Source organism: Mustela lutreola, chromosome 15 (assembly GCF_030435805.1).
Source record: "Mustela lutreola isolate mMusLut2 chromosome 15, mMusLut2.pri, whole genome shotgun sequence".
Lineage (NCBI taxonomy): Eukaryota > Metazoa > Chordata > Mammalia > Carnivora > Mustelidae > Mustela > Mustela lutreola.
The window spans coordinates 46,128,535-46,153,110 of NC_081304.1; the positions used below are offsets into that span (position 1 = coordinate 46,128,535).

The 24,576-nt window shown below is 37.0% G+C and overlaps 1 protein-coding gene across 1 annotated transcript in view; it reads left to right on the forward strand.

Annotated features, from left to right (window-relative positions):
- The window catches only part of PAFAH1B1 (platelet activating factor acetylhydrolase 1b regulatory subunit 1), a 99,960-nt gene that overhangs the window by 66,948 nt on the left and 8,436 nt on the right, over positions 1–24,576 (forward strand). The window contains exons 3-9 of the mRNA XM_059149972.1: positions 7,303–7,387; positions 7,643–7,717; positions 8,506–8,712; positions 16,039–16,207; positions 18,052–18,154; positions 19,154–19,382; positions 23,038–23,139. Coding sequence (XP_059005955.1) covers positions 7,303–7,387; positions 7,643–7,717; positions 8,506–8,712; positions 16,039–16,207; positions 18,052–18,154; positions 19,154–19,382; positions 23,038–23,139 — 970 coding nt within the window. The remainder of the gene's footprint in view (positions 1–7,302; positions 7,388–7,642; positions 7,718–8,505; positions 8,713–16,038; positions 16,208–18,051; positions 18,155–19,153; positions 19,383–23,037; positions 23,140–24,576) is intronic.

The window sequence follows — 24,576 nt, forward strand, 5'->3', positions numbered from 1 at the left end:
TGACATCTCTCTTGATCATCTTACTTCTTTTTATTTTTACTTTTTAAGATTTATTTAGAGAGATTGCATGTGCATGAGTGCGGGGAGTGGTAGAGGGAGACAGAAAACGAGAGAGAATCTCCAGCAGACTACCTGTTGAGGGCGGAGAGCGTGATGTGGGCTTGATCTCCAGTCTCTGAGCTCATGACCTGAGCTGAAGCCCAGGAGTTGGACACTTCACTGACTGAGCCACCCAGGCGCCCCTGTCTTAGTTCTTAAATATTGGTATCTGTCAAGGTTCCATCAGTTACGTTCTGGTCTCCTTTTTTTTTGCCCTCATTATATACCTTCTTGTAAATTGTCTTTCATCACTTATGTGGTTTGAATTACTACTCCCTGATTGCTAATTTTCCCAAATGCTTTCTTACATCAAGTCTCTCTCTCAAGCCATGACCTGTATATCTAATTACCACTTACATCGTGTATCTTTTTTTTTTTTTAAGATTTTATTTATTTATTTGACAGAGATCACAGGTAGGCAGAGAGGTAGGCAGAGAGAGAGTGAGAGAGAGGAGGAAGCAGATTCCCTGCTGAGCAGAGAGCCCGATGCAGGGCTAGATCCCAGGACTCTGGGATCATGACCTGAGCCGAAGGCAGAGGCTTAACCCACTGAGCCACCCAGGTACCCCTATCATGTATCTTTACTTAAATATCTTATAGCTACTTAAAGTCAGAAGGTTTAAAACTGAACTTACCGTATTCTACCTCTCTTTTTTCTTCCTCTTTTCCCCCTGTGTTTTCTATCCAAGTAATTGGTATTAAACTCACTAGAAACTTGGGAATTAACTGTGTTGTCCCATCTCTTAAATCTAGTCAGTTACTAAAACAAAAGTCTAGTGGTTAAAAGTGTGAATCATTTTTGGCTTTAAGGATTTGGGGGTAGATGTAGGGCTTTTTAAAGAGCAGTGTAAGTCCTTTTTCTTCTTCTTATTTTTTTTTAAAGAGTTACTTAACGTATTTTAGAGAGCGTGTGTGCACAGGGGCTGGGGATGCAGAGGGAAAGGGAGAGAGTCTTAAGCAGACTCCGCACTGAGCACAGAGTCTAATGCAGCGCTTGATCTCATGACCCTGAGATCACAACCTGAACTGAAACCAAGAGTTGGACGCTTAACTGACAGTGGCTCCCAGGAGCCCCATTATAAGTCCATTTTTAAAGCATATATGAAGAAAATGCAGTATATGGGTATATATAAAAATGGAACTCCTCTGATTAAAGGGAGGTGCAGAGTTTAGCCAGTTTATTCCCCATCCACTCAGTAAATGTTTTTTGGAATTGTTATCCTAGATTATTTCACTACTTTCTAGTTTTATTTCCTCAATGAATTAGTCTGCCAATATATAATGTGGGGGTAATATACTTTTTTACCTACTTTAGCAGGATTGTTTTAGGATCAAAAGAGACAGTGAATGTTGTTTTGTTTTGTCTTTTTTAAAGATTTTTTATTTTATTTATTTGAGATACATCACAAGTAGGCAGGGAGGCAGGCAGAGAGAGAGAGAGAGGAGGAAGTAGGCTCCCTGCTGAGCAGAGAGCCCGACGTGGGACTCGATTCCAGGACCCTGAGATCATGACCTGAGCCGAAGGCAGCAGCCTAACCCACTGAGCCACCCAGGCGCCCGTGAATGTTGTTTTTTTAATTGGATTTAACATTTTATAAAAAGTATAAATGTGACATACAACTATAATGAGGTGCTGCTTTATGCACATTTGTAATCAACTACATCTTTCTTTCTTTCATCTATTCATTGCTTTTGCCACAAAACATCTTTTTAAGTTGCAGATGTCAAGGAGCGCCTAGGTAGCTCAATCTGTTGAGCATCTGTCCCTTCATTTCAACTCAGGTTAGGGTTAGACCTGTGTTGGCTGTGTTGGGCTTCACAGTCATCATGAGTCTGCTTGAGGTTCTTGCCCTCTGCCCCTCCCTGTGTCATGTATGCTCTGTCTCAAAAAAGTAAATAGATCTTTTTTTTTTTTTTTTAAGATTTTATTTATTTACTTGACAGAGATCACAAGTAGGCAGAGAGAGAGAGAGGAGGAAGTAGACTCCCTGCTGAGTAGAGAGCCTGATTCGGGGCTTGATCCCAGGACACCAGGATTATGACCTGAGCTGAAGGCAGAGGCTTTAACCCACTGAGCCACCCAGGTGCCCCAAAAGTAAATAAATCTTAAAAAAAAAAAAAATGCAGATGTTGGGTTAAGTTACATAGGATATAGAAATATTGCAGATGTTTTAAAAATTTAACATCTTGGGGTGCCTGGGTGTCTCAGTCATGAAGCATTTGCTTTTGGCTGAGGTCATGATCCCAGGTCCTGGCATTAAGCCCAACATCAGGCTCCCTGCTCAGTGGGAAGCCTACTTCTCCCTCTCCTACTCCCCCTGCTTGTGTTCCCTCTCTTGCTGTCTCTCTCTGTCAAATAAAGAAAATCTAAGAAAAAAAAAATAATAACTTCTAGTCCACATTTTATAAAAGTTACATAAGCAGAATCAAAGGATAAAAACAAGGTGTTTTTTTTTTTTTTTTAAGTCAGTAAATGCTAATCCAGTATTTGAAAAGTAAAGATGGTAAAGAGATAACATTCATAACTATTGATAGAAATATAAACTGGTACAACTCTGGGGAGCAATTTTTCAGTAGCTATCAAAATGTCCAAAAAGTGTATATAATTTCTGCCTTTGTTCAGGCTACTGTAATAAAATACTGTAAACTGGGTGGCTTATAATCCACAGAGATTTATTTCTTAGGGTTCTAGAAGCTGGGAGTCCAAGATCAAAGTACTAACAGATTCAGTGTCTCGTGGTGCTTACCTCCTAGTTCAGTCTCTTTTTGTAAGTGCATTAATCCCATTCATGAGGGCTCTGCCCTCAAGAAGCTAATAAGCACCTCGGAAGGCCCCATCTCCAGATACTATCATATTATGTTTCAGTGTAAGAATTGGTGGGGGGAGGAGGATGACACACATAAACATTCAATCTGTAGCACCTTTTAACTCTAATGTAAAGATATGAGAAAGACTCCACATTGAATGTTTATTTGCAACATTATTTAAAATTAGAAACAACCTGTAAGTCCAACAGTAGGTAATTGCTTAAATAAAATTTGGTACATCTATGTCATAGAATATTGTGTTTGAAATATTAATAACTATAATGTTGTAGATTAATATTTACTGACAAGGGAAGAGTTTCATGACATGGTGAACAAAACTAACAGATTAAGTTACTTGATTAAAAGCCATACGGGAAGGTTCCTGGGTGTCTCAGTTGGTTGGGCAGTTGTCCGTGGCTCAGGTCATAATCCCAGTGGTCCTGGGATTGAGGCTCTTTGCTCTCCAGCGGGAAGTCCAGTTCTTCCTCTCCTTCTGTCCCTCCCCCTTCTTATGCTCTGTCTCTGTCTGTCTCTCAAATAAATAAATAAAATCTTTTTTTTTTTTTTTTAATGAGCTATACATAATGCATCCACGGTGATGTGAATTTATTGGCAAAGAACATGGTATGAGACAACCAGACTGAAGGGTTGGCAGTGATAATCTGAAAATGTTGGGACTTTTTTTTTTTTAATTTTTAATTTTTTATAAACATACAATATATTTTTATCCCCAGGGGTACAGGTCTGTGAATCGCCAGGTTTACACACTTCACAGCACTCACCAAAACACATACCTTCCCCAATGTCCATGTCCTTCTCCCAACCCCCCTCCCCCCAGCAAACCTCAGTGTTTGTTTTGTGAGATTACGAGTCACTTATGGTTTGTCTCCCTCCCAATCCCATCTTGTTTCATTTATTCTTCTCCTGCCCACTTAAGCCCCCATGTTGCATCACCATTTCCTCATATCAGGAAGATCATATGATAGTTGTCTTTCTCCACTTGACTTATTTCGCTAAGCATGATACACTCTAGTTCCATCCACGTTGTCGCAAATGGCAAGATTTCATTTCTTTTGATGGCTGCATAGTATTCCATTGTGTATATATACCACATCTTCTTTATCCATTCATCTGTTGATGGACATCTAGGTTCTTTCCATAGTTTGGCTATTGTGGACATTGCTGCTGTAAACATTCGGGTGCACATGCCCCTTCGGATCACTGGGACTTTTTTTTTTTTAAATAAGGAAAAGGAATAGTTGGTTTCCATTTTTCTCCTTTTACTATTGTTTCCTGGAAAAGTACCATCATTTATTAATCTCTTTAAAAAATAAGTCCATTAAGATCATAATTTTTATAACTTGCACACATATTACATATATATATGTATGTATTATTTATTATGTGAGCCTCAGAGTTTCAGGCTATGTGCTGTGTCTTCAAAGTTTCAGCATTACGGCTTGACCCTGAGGTGAGAATGGAGCTAGGTAGGAACTTTAAATATTTACAAGAACTATATATGATTTGTTTACCCTTGACATTTTTAAAGAACAAAATAAAGCTAAGAAATAGGAATGTTTTTTGACTTCTTTATTTCTCTTATTATTTGGGATATTCTAACCAAGGGAAATTTACTTTTGTTGAAGGTACATGTAACACAGGCTTTGACAACACAGTATTTGATGAACTATTTTAAGAGATCCATTGCCTTCCTATTTTGTATTGTTTTGGAAGGCCCAAGTAGAACTACTTGAAAATTAAGACGAAGTAGATTTCAGCTCCATGTACAGAAGATACTTCTTATGAAGCAAGTTATCCATTAGTAGAACAGGCCAAAAGGTACAGGCTGTGTAATACGAACAGCACACAGACACAGACTCAATAATAGTAAGATTTATCTTTCCTCAGCCCCCATGTTCTTGAATGTGATGTGCTTGACCCTGTCTTCTACTAGTTATTATGCTTTAATCTTTGGTATGCTAATAATTACCTGGAATATGAAGTGTTTATAATTTCCTATTATCTTTCTCCACTGTTTTACTTTTAACATGCCATTAAATTAAAACTTGATTCCACCAATTCTACAATACTGTTAGAGTGTTTTTATTTCCTAAAGCGTTAGGTGGGCAGTGGCTTTGATATGGTGGTCATAGGAAAATTGTCTGTGGTAGTAAAAGCATATGTCTGTAATGGAATATAATTTTTTTTTTTTTTTTTTTTTAGATTTTATTTACTTATTTGACAGATAGAAATCACAAGTAGGCAGAGAGGCAGGCAGAGAGAGAGGAAGGGATGCAGGCTCCCTGCCAAGCAGAGAGCCCAATGTGGGGCTCAATCCCAGGACCCCGGCATCATGATTGGAGCCAAAGGCAAAGGCTTTAACCCACTGAGCCACCCAGGCGCCCCATAGAATTGTTTTTTTAAAGGCAAATTTATGTCTGCTGGTAAAGAATGATGGCCAAGATTGAGTTTATGTGACTGTGTAAGAAACAAATATTGATTATCTCTAGAAGACTATGCACGAATGTGTGTGTATAGATTGTCTCTGAATATACAAAACTCTCATTAAGTGGTTACCCCAGGAACAGAATATTGGGGTCAGAAGTAAAAAGGATATTTTACTGTATAGTTATATATTTAAATTTTGTTTAACCTTGCATATATGTTAACTTTAAAATTATTTAAATTACAGTGTGGTTTCTTTTTTAAGATTTTATTTATTTGACAGACAGAGATCACAAGTATGCAGAGAAGCAGGCAGAGAGAGGGGGGAAACAGGCTCCCTGTCGAGCAGAGAGCCCAATGCGGGGCTCAATCCTAGGACCCTGGGACCATGACCTGAGCCAAAGGCAGATGCTTAATGACTGAGCCACCCAGGCGCCCCAGATTTTCTAATTCTAAATGAATGTCTCATTCTGTGATTCTGTGATATTATACTAAGTTTAGAGCTTGTGCCCTTTTATTCACCCATTTTAATGGTTAAAATTTTCTCTGATATTAAATACTTATTAATTATAATTTATCAGAACAATTTTCTATGCAAAACTAAATTTCAGTTGCTAGTCCTTGAGTATCTGCTAGCGTAACAGTTAGTAAAGGAAGGCTGAATATAAACATGAACAAAATTGATGATTACTGTCACAAATTGATAACTGTTCTATAAGCTATATCTTGACTCAGGTGTCTCTGCATCTTGCAAGCAATACATTAGAAACTTAAAACTAAAAGCTCAAGAATAATGTTTTTTTTTTTTTAATAAGATTTATTTATTTATTTATTTATTTGGCAGAGAGAAATCACAAGTAGATGGAGAGGCAGGCAGAGAGAGAGAGAGAGAGAGGGAAGCAGGCTCCCTGCCGAGCAGAGAGCCCGATGCGGGACTCGATCCCAGGAACCTGAGATCATGACCTGAGCCGAAGGCAGCGGCTTAACCCACTGAGCCACCCAGGTGCCCTCAAGAATAATGTTTTAATATTTTGGATGTACTGTGACAGAATGAAATGTGTTAGAAGCTTTTGTTCCTTTTTTTGTGAAATACTTGTATGATTTGGAAGGGAATACTTTTTAAGAGTGTCTTAAGATTTATGAAATTTTAAATAAAATATTTAAAATAGAAATCAGATTTTGTGGGGCACCTGGGTAGTCCAGTTGGTTGAGCATCCGGCTCTTGATTTTCCTCATGTCATGATCTCAGGTTTGCAGAATCGAGCCCCACGTAGAGCTGCATGCCCACTCTGCGCAAGTCTGTTTGTCCCTCTCCTTTCCCCTCTACCTCTTGATTTTCCTCATGTCATGATCTCAGGGTTGCAGAATTGAGCCCCACGTAGAGCTGCATGCCCACTCTGCGCAAGTCTGTTTGTCCCTCTCTCCCCTCTACCTCTCACCTGCTTGCACATCCTTATTCTCTCTCTTAAATAAATGAATAAATAAAATCTTATTTAAAAATGAGGTTTTGGGGGGTGCTTGGGTGGCTCAGTTGGTTAAGCAGCTGCCTTCGGCTCAGGTCATAATCCCAGCGTCCTGGGATCGAGTCCCACATCGGGCTCCTTGCTCCACAGGGAGCCTGCTTCTCCGTCTGACTCTGCCTTCCACTCTGTCTGCCTGTGCTCGCTCTCGCTCGCTCGCTCGCTCTGACAAATAAATAAAATCTTTAAAAATGAGGTTTTGGGGGGTGCTTGGGTGGCTTAGTGGGTTAAAGCCTCTGCCTTCGGCTCAGGTCATTATCCCAGGGTCCTAGGATGGAGCCCCACATTGGGCTCTTTGCTCAGCAGGGAGCCTGCTTCCCCGCCTCCACCTGCCTTTCCCTACTTGTGATCTCTGTCAAATAAATAAATAAAATCTTTAAAAAAAAAAATCAGGTTTTGTTAGAAGTCTTTTGAATTTGTTTTCTTTCAGAAATCGAGCTATAGCAGATTATCTTCGTTCGAATGGCTACGAAGAGGCATATTCAGTTTTTAAAAAGGAAGCTGAATTAGATATGGTATGTTTCCCTTTTTACAATTATTCATGATATAGTTAATAGGTGGATTTAACTCAAGTATCAGTATTGAACAATCATGTCATTTATTCACAAATGTTACCACTTGTTACATGGTTCACTTTGACCCTAGATTTTCATCTCCCTTTTTTTTGTATAATTAGATTCTTAGTAACATTTGGGCTAAGGAGAATGGTCTGTATGCCTTGAAAAATGTAGTTGAGACATTTTAAAAAAGATTTTCATTTTTTTCTCTAGAATGAAGAATTAGATAAGAAATATGCTGGTCTTTTGGAAAAAAAATGGACATCCGTTATTAGATTACAAAAGAAGGTATCTATGTCTTCTTTCTTTAAAGTCACTTGTATTCTGTGTTCTTATATAAACTTTCTGAAAATATTAACATCAGTTACTCTGCATTAATTAATAATTATATTTACCCTTGAAAGGCAAGTAAAAATCATTTTTATGCATTAAAAAATACTTTGACCTAGATAGGTCTTTGCTGATACATGCTCACTTACACAATCCAGGTGTTGGCTCTAGTGAATCTACCTAACCCTGACTTGAAAGAATTGATACTGAAAGAACTCATTTGTGCATTTAAATTGGAAGAAAGCATGTAGCCAGTATGATGGGGAAGAAGCACTAAAGTGTGTACTTAGAGAAGTCATTTTCATCTCTGAGGTTTTACTTTTATCTGTAAAGTGAAGGCAGCAAATAATACTCTGGTCCTAAAATTTATACTTTCAGTAGGCAAAGTTAGTATAAATAAATAACATTCTCATAACATGAGTTAATCCATAAAAAGCTCTTAGAAAAGTTACCTAGCACGTACATGCTCAATAAATGTCTGCTTTTATTTTCACTGCTTTTCCTCTAATTAGTAGATAAAAAATTGAAATTTTCTTTTTAGTTAAGTAAGTTTCGGTTTTGTCGCAGTAATGAAATTTTGAGGAGTATATAGATCATTTTCAATTAAAATTGATGAATGCTTTGTAAATTATTGAAATTTTTTCACGTATCCTGCATAAACAGATAAAAACTAAAGGCAATTTTTAAAAACATCAAATATATTATTTTTATTGGAATCTATATGTATATAACTGTTGCTTCTCAAGGTTATGGAATTAGAATCAAAACTAAATGAAGCAAAAGAAGAATTTACGTCGGGTGGACCCCTTGGTCAGAAACGAGACCCAAAAGAATGGATTCCCCGTCCACCAGAAAAGTACGCATTGAGTGGTCATAGGAGTCCAGTCACTCGAGTAATTTTCCATCCTGTGTTCAGTGTTATGGTCTCTGCTTCAGAGGATGCTACAATTAAGGTAATTTTTTCAAAATTAAAGATGTACAATAAGCTAACTATTAAAAGCAGATTTTAAAGTTATTTGAGTAAAAGAGGTAAAGAGATCCTGAAAATGAAGACCTGTGCAAGACAGGAAAAGATAAGAGCTTGGAGCTCCTGAGAGGCAAGCTGCCAGATAAGTTTACTGATGAATTTGAGAAAATTGGGTGTCACTACATGGGTCATGTAGTACTTGAATAACATTTTGTTCTTGGAATGAAAATATGAGTGTACCTTGCTTTTAAGCAGAGATGATACATGAAAATATAAGATTACAATATTCATACTTCACGGGGTGAATATATTTTGCAAAAGAATTCAGTAGGGGACTTAACTTGAATTGGACTCTGCTTGATGTTTTTTTTTTTTTTAAAGATTTTATTTATTTTATTTGACAGAGAGAGAGATCACAAGTAGGCAGAGAGGCAGGCAGAGACAGAGGGGGAAGCAGGCTCCCTGCTGAGCAGAGAGCCTGATGCGGGGCTCGATCCCAGGACACTGAGATCATGACCCGAGCCGAAGGCAGCGGCTTAATCCACTGAGCCACCCAGGCGCCCCTCCTTGATGTATTTTAAATACTGCCTTTGATTCCAAACAGTAGTTCTCTCCGGGGTTGTGGTGTTACAAAAGGTTTTCACTTTACAAGTTATGTATTTCTCTTATTTTTATATTTTTTACAATAAGTATATACATTTTGATATTTCATCTTTTAATCCAGAAAAAAAGTTATTTTTGTAATTCTCTTTGATCCAGACACACTACAGTAACAGTTGTATAAACTACCTGCAGAAAGATAAGTAAAATATAATTAAAAGGTTTAGGTAGGTTTTTCTCCTCTAAGGCTTTTTCCAGATTAAGTTCTAGATTTTTAAGTTTCTTTTATAAAGGTATAATTAAGAAAAGTAGATTGTTAATATTGTATATATCACCTAGCAGCAGTCCAGTGTAAAAATACCATAATGACTTAATTGTGACTCTACTTAAAGTAATTTGTTCAAATTAGACATTGTTTTATATGTTCCTTACATGATTTCTTTCTTTAGTTTCTAAACCAGTGGCTTCCTTACATCCCATGGACTGGTCGTCCATGGGGTGGGCAGCAGAGTTACTGGAAGAGAGTCTTAAATCATATGTGTACCATGTAGTCTGAAATGATTATATACCTAATACATTAACTTGCTGTTTTTCAAGAATATGGAGACATGTATTTAAATTACTGATTTTATGATAGTCTTGTGTACTGTGAAACTGTACTGGTATCATGAGGCACAAGGATGAATAGGTTTAAAACCTGGTCTTAATTATTGATTATGCAGCAGTGATATAAAAGCATAAACAAAACTATCCATGTGCCATCTTAAACTATACTTACTGAGTAAACTTTATTTATTTATTTATTTATTTATTAGTTTTTTAAAAATTATTTTTTATTTTTATTTTTATTTTTTTATTTATTTTTAAGATTTTATTTATTTGACAGAAGAGATCACAAGTAGGCAGAGAGGCAGGCAGAGAGAGAGGAGGAAGCAGGCTCCCTGCCGAGCAGAGAGCCTGATGCGGGGCTTGATCCCAGGACTCCGGGATCATGACCTGAGCCGAAGGCAGAGAGGCTTTATTTAACCCACTGTGCCACCCAGGCGCCCCTAAACTTTAAAATATTACAAATCCAGGGGCGCCTGGGTGGCTCAGTGGGTCATGATCTCAGGGTCCTGGGATCCAGCCCCACTTCGGGCTCTCTGCTCTGTGGGGAGCCTGCTTCCTCCTTTCTGCCTGCCTCTCTTCCTACTTGTGATCTCTGTCAAATAAATAAATAAAATCTTAAAAAAAAAATAAAATATTACAAATCCGGGCGCCTTGGCTGGCTTTCTTGGTAGAACATGCAACTCTTGATCTCAGGGTGGTGAATTCAAGCCCCATGTTGGGGCTTCGTTATTAAAAAAATAAAATAAAAGGTTACAATTCGAAGTGTTAAAATTTCTATGTATAATGATCATGCCATGTATCTTAGCAACTACTTAATAGTTCTCCCTTCCATTTACTCTTTATTTATTATGTGTACACGTCGTTGTTTCATTAATGAAAAACATTTGTGTTTAGGTTTTATTCTTTTTTAATTAAATTATTTTAGAAATAGGTTTCTTTGTTTCTGATTAATCATTTTTAGTGATTTTAAGCCAGTTGTTTAGTTTATATGTGGAGGATTTATAGAATAGTTAATGCTCTTGGTTTAAGTCCTGACCCCATCACTCAAAATTAATGTGATCAAGGGCAGATTAACTTTTTGTGCTTCTCTTTCTTCAGATGTAAAATGAAGATAATTAATACTAACCTCTTAGGGCTTTTGGTAGGATTAAATGAGTTAATATGTGGAAACTACTTAAAACAGTACTGGCCGGATACTAAAGGAGTACTTACTTGTTGCCAGCAGTGTTTCAGTATGGTGAACAAATTTTCTTCCTTTGGACTTCTTCTTTTTTTTTTTTTAAGATTTTATTTATTTATTTGACAGGGATCACAAGTAGGCAGAGAGAGAGGAGGAAGCAGGCTCCCTGCTGAGCAGAGAGCCCAATGCGGGGCTCTATCCCAGGACCCTGAGATCATGACCTGAGCCGAAGGCAGAGGCTTTAACCCACTGAACCACCCTGGCGCCCCCCTTTGGACTTTTTATACCATTTCCAGTCATCTACTGTCATAAATAATGTTCTGTTTAGTCTTACACATAAAGCTTTATTTCTCATTAAATTACTTCTGTGTATATTTTTTGGAATGAGAAGAATGGTTTTCTACTCTCCTTCCATACTTTTATTATTCAGTTTCAGTAAAACCTAGGTGATGGGGGCGCCCGGGTGGCTCAGGTCATGATCCCAGGGTCCTGGGATCAAGCCCCACATTGGGCTCTCTGCTCAGCAGGGAGCCTGCTTCCTCCTCTCTCTCTGCCTGCCTCTCTGCCTACTTGTGATCTCTCTGTCAAATAAATAAATAAATAAATATATTTTTTAAAAAAGAGCTGCAAAACCTAGGTGATGACTAAATGAGGATTGTGATAGAGCTACTTTTCCCAAAACTCTAAAGGATTAATACAAACAGATTTTTTTGTAATTTTTTTACTGTCTTGGACAAAGTGCTTGATATATTTAAGGCTAAGTTTTCTCATTTATTGGGAAGACAGTTCTTTGGCTTAAAATTATATACAACATATAGCAGTATAGTGCCTTGCAGATTTCAGTAGATGGTAAGGGCTCAGTAAAATATAGTTAATGTTATAATTATTGATAACAGAAATTTTTATTATTTCCCTTGTGCGTTTGGTAAATACAACAGATAGAGTAATTCATTTATATCATCAACCTTTAAACTTTAATTAATAATTTGGGGAATATATAGGATAGCTCTGTGAAAGAGTTCATAACAGTATTTTGAATTGTGCATCATTTAAATTTTTGAAATTTTTTCCCTTTTTTTTTTTAAAGAATTTAAGATTTTATTTTTTAAGTAGTCTCCAAACCCATAACCCCAAGATTCAAGAGTCACACATTCCACCAACTTAGCCAGCTAGGCATCCCTTGAAATGTTATTCCTGATTGTCATGTAGAACTGTTCTTAAGTATTTTAAAAAATAAACAGGAAATAAAACTGAAAAATAATTCAGCTAATGAAGCAGATGAAGGAGTGCCAACATTAAAAAAAAATTTTTTTTTAAGATTTATATATTTGACCGAGAAAGAGAGCAGAAGCAGGCGGAATGGAATGGGAGAGGGGGAAGCAGGCTCCCCACTGAGCAGGGAAAACGACTTGAGGAACGTGACCTAAGCTAAAGGCAAACACTTAACTGACTGAGCCACCCAGGCACCTCAGGACTGCCAACTTTTTATAGAGTTCAAAACAAATATGAAAAACTGTAATCATGTCAGTAGAAAATTGAACTGTGGGACATGAACAGACAATTCATAGGAGAAGAAAAAAATGGCTAACCAAAGGAGCAGAAGTTTTGGGTTTGCTACTAATAGTAGAAGAATGCATATTAATATGACTATATATCTCAAATTTGTCAGTATATTTTGCTTTTTAAATGTGAATTCCCAGTGGTGATAAGAAGCAGGCATTCTCATTACATTTCATAAAATCTTACGAGAGAACAATTCAGCAGAATATATAAAGGGCTTAAAGTCTGTATTTTTTTTTTTAAGATTTTATTTATTTGACAGAGATCACAAGTAGGCAGAGAGGCAGGCAGAGAGAGAGAAGAAGGGAAGCAGGCTCTCTGCTGAGCAGAGAGCCGAATGTGGGGCGGGGCTCGATCCCAGGACCCTGAGACCATTACCTGAGCTGAAGGCAGAGGCTTAACCCACTAAGCCACCCAGGTGCCCCTAAAGTCTGTATTTTTTGACCCAAAATGGTTTTTCACTAGCTGACCTAATATTGCAAAATGAGAAGAGATATTCTTTAATATTCAAAGATTTTCATTTATATAATGTTTTCTCTAATAATGAAAAATTTTAGAGGTACCTGGATGGCTTGGTCAAGTTGTCTGACTTCTGATTTTTGGCTAAGGTAATCATGATCTCAGGGTTGTAAGATTGAGGCCCCTCTTGGGCTCTGTGCTAGGCATGGAGCCTGCTTAAGATTCTCTCTCACTCTGCCCTTCTGCTCTCTGCCAAAAAATTAGCTAACAGTAGGAATTCCTTTAAAAAAAGACGTTTGCCCTAAAAAGGCAGGGGGGTGGGGTGCGCAGCACGTTGTTGGCTCAGTGGGTGCAACATGCAATATTTGAGCCCCCCATTGGGTGTAGAGATTACTTAAAAATAAAATCTTAAAAAAAAAAAAAAGTTTGCCAAATCTCGAATGGCATGGAAAAATACTTGTGAAAAGCAAAGAAAAAATGAGCATTTATTTTTATAATCAGACAAAAGGTAAATATCAAAAGAATAATACAATTAATTCTTGTTCTTGATACTTACAGACATTAAAATACTTTGTTCACCATTTATGAAGAAACAGTTCATTTTCTGGGTGTATTTTAGAGAAAATGCTATAGTGTTCTTTGATAAATGCATGGAAAGTTAACTGAAACTGAACTGCAAGATGATATCTTATTTGTAATATGTAAAATTTTCATCTGAACTCTTGGTATCGTTAGATACTAAATGGGACAAAAATCTTACAAAAAGGAAAACTACTAACCAGTATTATTCATGAACACATATGCAAAGTTAATAAATTGTAAGCAAATTAAATTAAGCAGTTTATGAAAAGGTTAATTAATACGACCCAAGTAGGATTTATCCCAGAATGAAAGATTGGTTCCACAATCAGTGTGATACACCACATCAATGAAAAACATAATGGGTTCCGAAAAAGTATCTGACAAAATTCCAACATTCATTCATGATAATAGCTGTCAGCAAGCTAGGAATGGAGCTTCATTAAGTTGATAAAAGCTTAAAAGGTGTCTGGCATAATAATTAATGGTGGAAAACAATGCTTTTCCTCCTGAGATCAGAAACCAAAGACGTGGTGTTCAGTCTCAACTACTTATATTTCATGTTTGCAAAAGAGTGCCTTGTCAGTGCAGTAAGGCAGAAAAAGAAGTTAAAGGCATACAGATTGGAAAGGAAGAAATGAAACTGTCTTTACTTGTAGACAACATGGTCATCTATTTAGAAAGCCCAAAGAATCTACAAAAAAGCTACTAGAACTGTGGCTGAATTTAACAGAATCTCTGGATACAGGGTTACTATACAAAAGGTCATTGTATTTCTATAAAGTAGCAATGAATAATTTGAAAATTGAGATTTTAAAATGCCACAGAGTAGTATCAAAAACCCCAGAATATTTAAGGATAAATCTAACAAAATATGTGCAAAATTAGAAATCACTTTTATGTAGAAGTAGTTGAATATATGGTTAAAAAAAAAAAAAAATCTTGTTTATATTGAGAAGGGTATGTACGTTTTCTTTAAAAGAAAGTTTTTAGGGGTGCCTGGGTGGCTCAGTGGGTTAAAGCCTCTGCCTTCGGCTCAGGTCATGATCCCGGGGTCCTGGGATCGAGCCCCGCGTCAGGCTCTCTGCTCAGCAGGAAGCCTGCTTCTTCCTCTCTCTCTCTCTCTCTCTCTCTCCCTACCTCCCTCTCTGCCTACTTGTGATCTCTGTCTGTCAAATAAATAAAAAAAAAAACATTTTTAAAAAGTTTTTTAGAAGATAGTTTATTTTTCTTAGTTGAGGTTTTTATGTAGTTGTGATCACGTGTAATTTTGTGTTCTTTTTAACTTAACATTATTTTATTACATCACAAGTTCCTTATAATCCCAGGTTTTATATCTACTTAGCCATTCCCCTAATGTTGGATATTTAGATTGTTTCCAAGTTTTCAAAATGCATTTTCTAAGTTTCTTTAAATTGGTTGATACATACCCTCCTACAAGTAAATTTGAACCTACTATAGGAAAAATGGAATCAATCTGATTTTAGAGAATGTAATTGGGTCGGGTAAAGACTGAACTTTAGACTAGCATTTGACCACCAGTTGTTCTTGAGGTCTGTTTCTAATATTTATTCTTTTTTAATAAAGATTTTATTTGCCTATTTATTTATTTATTTGAAAGAGAGAGAGAGAATGAGAGAGAGCACGATCGAGGGGAAGAGCAGAGGGAGAGAGACAAGCAGACTCCCCAGTGGGGGCTCAGTTCCACAACCCTGATATCAGAACCTGAGCCGAAATCAAGAATCGGATGCTTAACCAGCTGAGCCACCCAGGCATCCCTAATATTTATTCTTAATAGATTATTATGTCTTTTATCTTAGGAGAATTATCTTTAAAAAATGTGTTAATGACTTGGCCATTTTTGCATCAGAATGATATATGCTTTTGTTAATCTATTCATGGACAGTAGCCTCTTGTGAAGTCTTTCCTTCCTCTTAGATGTCTGAGCTCTGCTTGTCTGTTAGGATTGAGCACTCTTTATTGTGCTCTAATACTCTGCCTATAGATGCCTATCAACTGCCCCAGAACTTTTGTCTTTAAATTTATTTGTTTACGTGTGTATTGTCTCCTGTCAGACTGGAAAGAGACTTTGTCTTTTGGCTTCATATACCTACTCACTAGCATAAAGTGTGTGGTAGATAATATGGTACTAGAAGTCTGTTTTAATAATTATAACTTGTTTTCTCTAGAGAAAAGACCAGTCTGTACTTGAAGATGTGCTGTTTCTAAGTCTCTCATTTGCTCGTACTGGTCTGCTGAGTGACTAATGTAAAATGAGAAAGAAGGGATAGGTTGATGTTAACTAAGTTTCTGGTCACTTGACAGGTGTGGGATTATGAGACTGGAGATTTTGAGCGAACTCTTAAGGGACATACAGACTCTGTACAGGATATTTCATTTGACCACAGTGGCAAGCTTCTGGCTTCCTGTTCTGCAGATATGACCATTAAACTATGGGATTTTCAGGGCTTTGAATGCATCAGAACCATGCACGGTAAGGGTAGTGGATAGTACTTTGATATTGATTTGTAACGTGACATTCCAGAGAAAAGAATATTAAACAATATTCTTTTTAATAGCGTGCAGGTCCCCTACATTTAATTCTTAATTGTATCAGTGGAAGAGTGTATGATGTAAATAACCCATGGAGAAACCACAGTAGTTGAATTGTTTCAGTTAAGAGGTTTTAAGTATCTCCTAGTACTGGTTTACATAAAATACTTAATTCGTTTTCAGGAATATTTTTGCATAAGAAAAACTCCTGGGACCTCTGTCTTCAAGAAAGAAAGAGAATGAAGTTATTGGGGATTTGTTTTGTTTTTCATTTTTCTCACTTGGGAAACTGAAGTCCAGAGCAAATAGCTATAGTAAAAGCTGGAACCTGGTATTTCTTGCTCACTCTAATTTTCCACATACACGATAGTCTCAATGTTAGGTTTTCCTGAGTCTTGTCCTAGAGACTATTCTCTGAGGCCGTTTGGCCTTGTGGAAAGAGCATGGGCTTTGGAATCAGATATCTGGGTTCAAATTCCTACTTGTTTACTTTTGACATTGGGAAGTTTCAGCTTCTTTCATCTGCAATACAGAGATAATAATACCTGTCATAGGATTGTTGTGAGGATAAAATGAAATCATATACGTGAATCATCTTGGTTTAGTACCTGGCACATAGAAGGTGCCCACTTAAGGGTTTTTGTTTCTTTAAATATGATAAAATTTGAATATTTGGATTTTACATAAAGAACACATGCTATGTTGGTAATAAAAGAGTTTTTTTTTTAAAATAGATAATCGTGATGTGATTACATAGAGTATAATTTGAAGGGTGTTTTTCCCCAAAATTAAGTGGGAAGCTTACCAGTTAAAGGAATTCTTTCATAAAAGAATGGAATCCTTTAGTAAAATCTAGTGTTTATGTTTCTTTGAGTAGCCTGGATCTTGTTGCTATGACCTTTTTTTTTTTTTTTTTTTTTTTTTTGCTGTGACTTTAATGAAGAAGAAGGGGAGTGGGAGTTACAGGCTTCCAGTTATGGAATGAGGAAGTCAAGGGAATAAAAGGCACAGCATAAGGAATAGAGTTAATGATATTATACCGGTGTATGGTGGCAAATGGCAGGTACACTTGCAGTGAACATAGTAGCATGGTGTATAAACTTGCCAAATCACTGTATTGTACAACTGACACTAATGTAATGTGTGTCAACTATACTTAAATTTAAAATATTTTTTATAAAGGAGTTTTTTCCAATCATTGTATATTCCGTAAGCTAATGATATTTATGAGGATTCTCTCGAATTTTTTCCACAAAGGATAGCTGATTAGGAATGTGAATAATGCATATAGGATAATGCATTTTTATCCCCAGGGACATCAGCAACAAAAAAGGAAATTTTCAACCATTGTTTTAAATATGGAACCAAATCTCCATTTTTATTCTTCTTTCTCTTTAGCTTTGTAAGTCTTATTTCTAACATACATCTTAGGATATCAACCATGGAAATTTTTGTGTGTATCTAGTGTTCATATATAAATATACAGCATGTTAGTATATTCAGATGCTGATGATACTGATTCCTTGTAGTGTTAAAACAGTTGTACAGGTTGAAATTTAATAATAAATTGAGCTAGCTACTTAATTCATTATGAATTATTTTATTAAGTTGCTAATTCCTTGACTTGTGTATGTAAATCCAGCTTTCTTATCAAATTTATATAAAGCCCAGTGTATTTAAAGTTGCTGCGATATTTGAAATCCCACAGTGAAATCTCACAGTAAACTGAGGTTTAATTGCTCTTGGTTATATATTCTTAATACGTTGCTGTGTTCTGTGTTTTAGGCCATGACCACAATGTTTCTTCAGTAGCCATCATGCCCAATGGAGATCATATAGTGTCTGCCTCAAGGGATAAAACTATAAAAATGTGGGAAGTGCAAACCGGGTGAGTAGGTTTGGTTGAAAAGGTATCAGCTAAAGAGATATAAAACAAATAGCCAAAATGTGTTCTGAACCAATTATTTTGACTTTAACCCCAAATGATCATGGTGCTGGTTGTGTTTATATACTTTTATGAGGTTTTAATCTCTTAAATGTTTCCAATAAAGGAACAGGAAAATTAGAAACTTCCATGTCCTTGAGACCCATTTTCTATGCAATGGCTTTTTTTTTTTTTTTTAAGGTTTTATTTATTTATTTGAGAGTGCAGAGTGTGAGAAAACAAGCATGTTTGGGGTGGGGCAGAGGGTGGACAGAGCGTAGGAGAGGGAGAAGCAGGCTCCTCACTGAGCAGGTAGCCAGACAAGACACAAGGATCCATCCCAGGACCCTGGGATCATGACGTGAGCCAAAGGCAGACGCTTAATCAGCTGAACCACCCAGGTGCCCCCAGTGGCTTATTTCTCTGTGGTCTTTTTTTAGGTGATTTCTCTGTGGGTTGAAATAAAACATAATAACATTTGTGGAGGTATTCCCTTATTAGGCTGAATTTGGTTGTTCTTAGAATGACACATGATTGTTACCATAAAACCTTAACGTACTACTAGTTTTACCCCAGATTAGTAGAGAGTGTCTTTTTTCCAACAAGGCTATAAATATTTTTGTTAGGTTTATTGTGTGTGTTTCATTTTAGAAGATTTTATTTCTCTCTGTAATGTGTTGTAGCTTCTTCTATAATGTGTTGATTGGTTGTTTACCTTCTATAATGTGTTGATTGGTTACCTCCTTGATAATTCTCCCATCAGCACATTTTAATTGATAGTTTGATTTTCTGTCCTGTCTCCATCTTTTATTAACCATGAATATACATTTATTCTCTTGACTTGCCTGTGGTTACTCTAACTTGGTGCCAACCTCTTCATTCTAGTGCATGGCTAGTTTTATATTGCTTCTGGAAAGTGTCCCAATAATTGCCATTCATGTAAATTATTACTTATTTTGACAGCTACTGTGTGAAGACATTCACGGGACACAGAGAATGGGTACGTATGGTGCGGCCAAATCAGGACGGCACTCTGATAGCCAGCTGTTCCAATGATCAGACGGTGCGCGTATGGGTCGTAGCAACAAAGGAATGCAAGGCTGAGCTTCGAGAACATGAGCATGTGGTAGAATGTATTTCCTGGGCTCCAGAAAGCTCATACTCTTCCATCTCTGAAGCAACAGGATCTGAGGTATTTGATTTATATGTCATTTCATTATTTTATATAGCTGATATCAGAATCTTAGATAACTTTTTTGATTCTCAGATACAGGGCAGTTAATGCATTGACAAATCTGCATCCCAGAATTCTGTATCTTGAAAGTCTTTACTCTTTCGGACATGTGGAAGTTATTTATATTTTTAACCAGTGTTTATTGTTGTCAGCTGACCCTTGACTTGTGCTGGGGATGATAGATTCTCCTGTAAAAGTAGTCATTAAATTTATCAGAAATGCCATTGTTAGTATACCAATGCAAAGTAGAACTTTCGGGAGAGGTTAAAGTTATCTTTTAGAAGAATAACCTTTAATGAACATAATTATTTTATTTATAAATTTATGGTGGAATGCAGTTCAGTCTTTAAATACTAATTTTAAAGAATATTTCATGTGAAGGCCTCCTGATACTCTTAATAGAAGCACTAACTGAGTCTGGAGGTTTTTTTTTAATCACCTTGTGCTCATCACAAGTGCATTCCTTAATACCCATTACTTATTTCATCTATCCTCCCACCTTCCTCCCCTCTGGTAACCATCGGTTTGTTCTCTAGAGTTAAGAGTCTGTTTCTTGGTTTGTTGCTTTCTCTCCCCCCCACCTTTGCTTGTTTGTTTTGTTTCTTAAATTAAATCATACGGTATTTGTCTTTCTCTGACTTATTTCTTTATAGTGTTCTGACTTACATTCTGACTTATTTCATTATTCTCTCTAGTTCCATCCATATCATTGCAAATGGCAAGATTTCATCCCCCCGCCATTTTTTAGGGATGAATAATACTCCATTGTGTGTGTGTGAGCATCACATCTTTAGCCATTCATCAGTTGATGGACACTTGGGTTGCTTTCATATCTTGGTTGTTCTAAATAATGGCACTATAAATAAAAGGGTGCATGTATCCTTTTGAGTTAGTGGGGTTTTTAAACTCTTGCAGTAAATACCCAGTAGTGCAATTGCTGGGTCGTAGGGTAGTTCTATTTTTAACTTTTTTTTTTTTTTTTTTTTTTTAAAGATTTTATTTATTTATTTGTCAGAGAGAGAGACAGGAAGCACAGGCAGACAGAGTGGCAGGCAGAGTCAGAGGGAGAAGCAGGCTCCCTGCGGAGCAAGGAGCCCGATGTGGGACTCGATCCCAGGATGCTGGGACCATGACCTGAGCCGAAGGCAGCTGCTTAACCAACTGAGCCACCCAGGCGTCCCTATTTTTAACTTTTTGAGGAAGCTCCATACTGTTTTCCAGAGTGGCTGCACCAGTTTGCCTTCCCACCAACAGTGCAGGAGGGTTCACCTTTCTCCACATCCTCATGAACACCTGTTGTTTCTTGTATTAATTAATTTTAGCCATTCTGACAGGTGTGAGGCGATATCTCATTGTAGTTTTGATTTGCATTTCCCTGATGATGAGTAATGTTGAACATCATGTGTTTCTTGGCCATGTGAATGTCTTCTTTGGAAAAATGTCTTTTCCTGTTTTCTGCCCATTTTTTAATTGGGTTTCTTTTTGGATATTGAGTTATGGAAGTTCTTTATATATTTTCAATACTATCAGGTATGTCATTTATAAATACCTTCTCCCATGCTATGGGGTGCCTCTTTGTTTTGATTGTTTTCTTTGCTGTGCAGGAGGTTTTTACTTTGATGTATGTAGTCTCAGTAGTTTATTTTTGCTTTTGTTTCCTTACCTCAGGGAACCTATCTAGAGAAAAGTTGATAGAGCCAATGGCAGAGAAATTACTGCCAGTGCTCTCTTCTAAGATTTTTATGGTTTCAGGTCTCACACTTAGGTCTTCAGTCTAAGTGTGTGTGGTATAAGAAAGTAGTCCAGTTTCATTCTTTTGTATGTTGCTGTCCAGTTTGCCCAACACCATTTATGGAAAAGACTGTCTTTCCCATTGGATATTCTTCCCTGCTTTATCAAAGATTAATTGACCATATAACTGTGGTTTTATTTCTGGATTTTCTGTTCAATTCCATTGATTTATGTGTCTACTTTTGTGCCAGTACTATACTATTTTTTATTACTACAGCTTTGTAATGTAACTTGAAGTCTGAAATTGTGATGCTTCCAGCTTTGCTTTTCTTTTTCAAGATTGCTTTGGCTATTTGGGGTCTATTGTGGTTCCATACAAATTTTAGGATTGTTTGTTGTAGTTCTGTGAAAAATGCTGTTAGTATTTTTATAGGGATTGCATTAAATGTGTAGATTGCTTTGGGTAGTATAGGCATTTTACCAGTATTTGTTCTTCCAATCTGTGAGCATGTAATGTCTTCCCATTTCTTTGTGTGTTGTCTTCATTTCTTTCATCAGTGTTTTATAGTTTTCAGAGTATAGATCTTCCACTTCTTTGGTATCTTACTATTTTTGGTGCCTTTATAAATGGGATTGTTTTCTTAATTTCCCCTTCTGTAGCTTCATTATTGAATGCAGCAGATTTATGTATGGTGGCTTTGTATCCTGAGACTTTACTAATTTGCTTATTAATTACAGCAATTTTTTGGAGTCTTTTGGGTTTTCTAGTCTGTAGTTTCATTATATACATGGTTCTTAATTGGTACTTTTCATTATTTCAGTCTTTATGATTAATATCTTAAAAATAAGTTACAGAATATTATTTCTTTGAATAAATTGCAGAGCCAGAATTGACCACGTCTTTTATATAGACAGCCCTATGGGGAGTTTTGCTTTTGTTATCATACAGTGCAGTATTGGTTTCTAGGGTATAATTCAGTGATTCCTCACTTACATACAATACCCAGTGCTCCTCACAACAAGTACTTTCCTTAATTCCCATCATCCATGTGGCCCATCCCCCACCTCCCTCCTTCCCATCAACCGTATTTGTTCTCTGTCACTGAGTCACTTAAGGCTTGTTTCCCTCTATTGTGGATATTTTTAAATTACCTTCTAATAAAGGACGGAGGAGAATCTTTCTCCTCAGTCCCCATCTCCCCACCTCCCGTCCCCAAAAATTATTTTTACAAAATGAGGCTTCTATAGTAACTTTGTATTTTGGCTGAATGGTTGCATTTTCAGATTCTTTTTACTGCCCTCTGGTGGTGGCTACTTACCATGTCACAAATTTGATTCTGGCTGGACTTTGTATAGACTGAATTAAGTAGCTTTAAATTTTTTCTTGATTACAGGAGTCTTGAACAGAAACTGAATCGTAATCTTAGTAGAGATATTCTGTTTTCATATTATCTGTGTCTTTCCTATGTAAGAGCCTATGTATGTCAAAAGACCTGTGTATTTCAATACAGAAAAATATGAAGAGTAAGTCCTAGAGATCTAAAATACAGCATGGTGACTACAGTTAATAATACTGTGTCATATACTTGAAATTTGCTAAGAGGGTAAATCTTAAGTATTCTCACCTTAAAGAAAAATGTGTTCTCACTGCCTAAAAGGGGGGGGAGGAGTATTTATACAATGTGGTGGATATATTAATTAACCTGATTATGATGGTCATTTTATTATTTATATATATCTCAGAACATCAGATTGTGTGTAATAAACATACACAATATTTGTCCCCCAAAATCGCATTTTTATAAAAACTGGAAATGTAGATCATTTAAAGTCCTCACTCAACTTCTTACGTGGGAAACTTATTTTTGTATGTTTTCTATAGACTAAAAAAAGTGGCAAGCCTGGGCCATTCTTACTGTCTGGATCCAGAGACAAGACTATTAAGATGTGGGACGTCAGTACTGGCATGTGCCTTATGACCCTTGTAAGTTTGCATAATCTTACTGCTTCTTTTGTATCTTAACTATATTTATATATTTTCGGTTAGATGCCTTGTGATATCTTATTAAATAATCTGAAATATTACAAGCTTTATTTTTTTTTTTAAGATTTTATTTATTTGACAGACAGAGATCACAAGTAGGCAGAGAGGCAAGCAGAGAGAGAGGGGAGAAAGCAGACTCCCTGCTGAGCAGAGAGCCCAATGCGGGGCTAGATCCCAGGACCCTGGGATCATGACCTGAGTCGAAGGCGGAGGCTTTAACCCACTGAGCCACCCAGGTGCCCCTTATTACAAGCTTTAAAAGAACTTCTTTATAAACACTATTTTTCTTTTTTTCTTTTTTTTTTAAGATTTTATTCATTTATTTTTTTTATTTTTTTTTTTTTAAAGGTTTTATTTATTTATTTGACAGAGAGACATCACAAGTAGGCAGAGAGGCAGGCAGAGAGAGAGAGAGGAGGAAGCAGGCTCCCTGCTGAGCAGAGAGCCCGATGCGGGACTCGATCCCAGGACCCTGAGATCACGACCCGAGCCGAAGGCAGTGGCTTAACCCACTGAGCCACCCAGGCGCCCAAGATTTTATTCATTTATTTGAAAGATGGAAGTCACAAGTAGTCAGAGAAGCAGGCAGAGAGAGAGAGGAGAGGGAGCAGGTTCTCTGCTGAGCAGAGAGCCTGACATGGGGCTTGATCCCAGGACCTTGGGATCATGCCCTGAGGCAAAGGCAGAGGCTTATTAACCCACTGAGCCACCCAGATGCCCCTAAACACGATTTTTCTTAAACTTTTTTAATTCTGTTGTTACAGTGATAGGAAAATTATTCCTGTAAAATGTCATGTTTATATAAAGGAATCTACAAAGCCAATTAATGCCAGGAGGAAGAGCCTAGCTCACCGTATCTTTATAATTATATATTTCCTATAGGAGATTATAATACACTCTTTTCTTATTTTTTTGAGAGAGAGAGCAAGCACAATTTGGAGGAGGGGAAGAGAGGGAGGGAGAAGTAGACTCCCTCCTGAGCAGGGAGCCTTAGCATGGGGCTGGATCCCAGGACCCCAAGATAATGACCTGAGCTGAAGGCAGGCACTTAACCATGGTACCCCTAGATTCATTCATTTTTTAAAAAAACTGTTTCTATATTTCATGGTATTTAATTTTAATATGAGTCCACTTAACTATTATCTGTTTGTTCACATGATCCAATTTATTTGGTTTATTTTACCTTTTTTTTTTTTAAGATTTTATTTATTTATTTGACAGATCACAAGTAGACAGAGAGGCAGGTAGAGAGAGAGAGGAGGAAGCAGGCTCCCCGCTGAGCAGAGAGCCTGATGCAGGGCTCGATCCCAGGTCCTGGGATCTTGACCCGAGATGAAGGCAGAGGCTTTACCCACTGAGCCACCCAAGTGCTCCTAT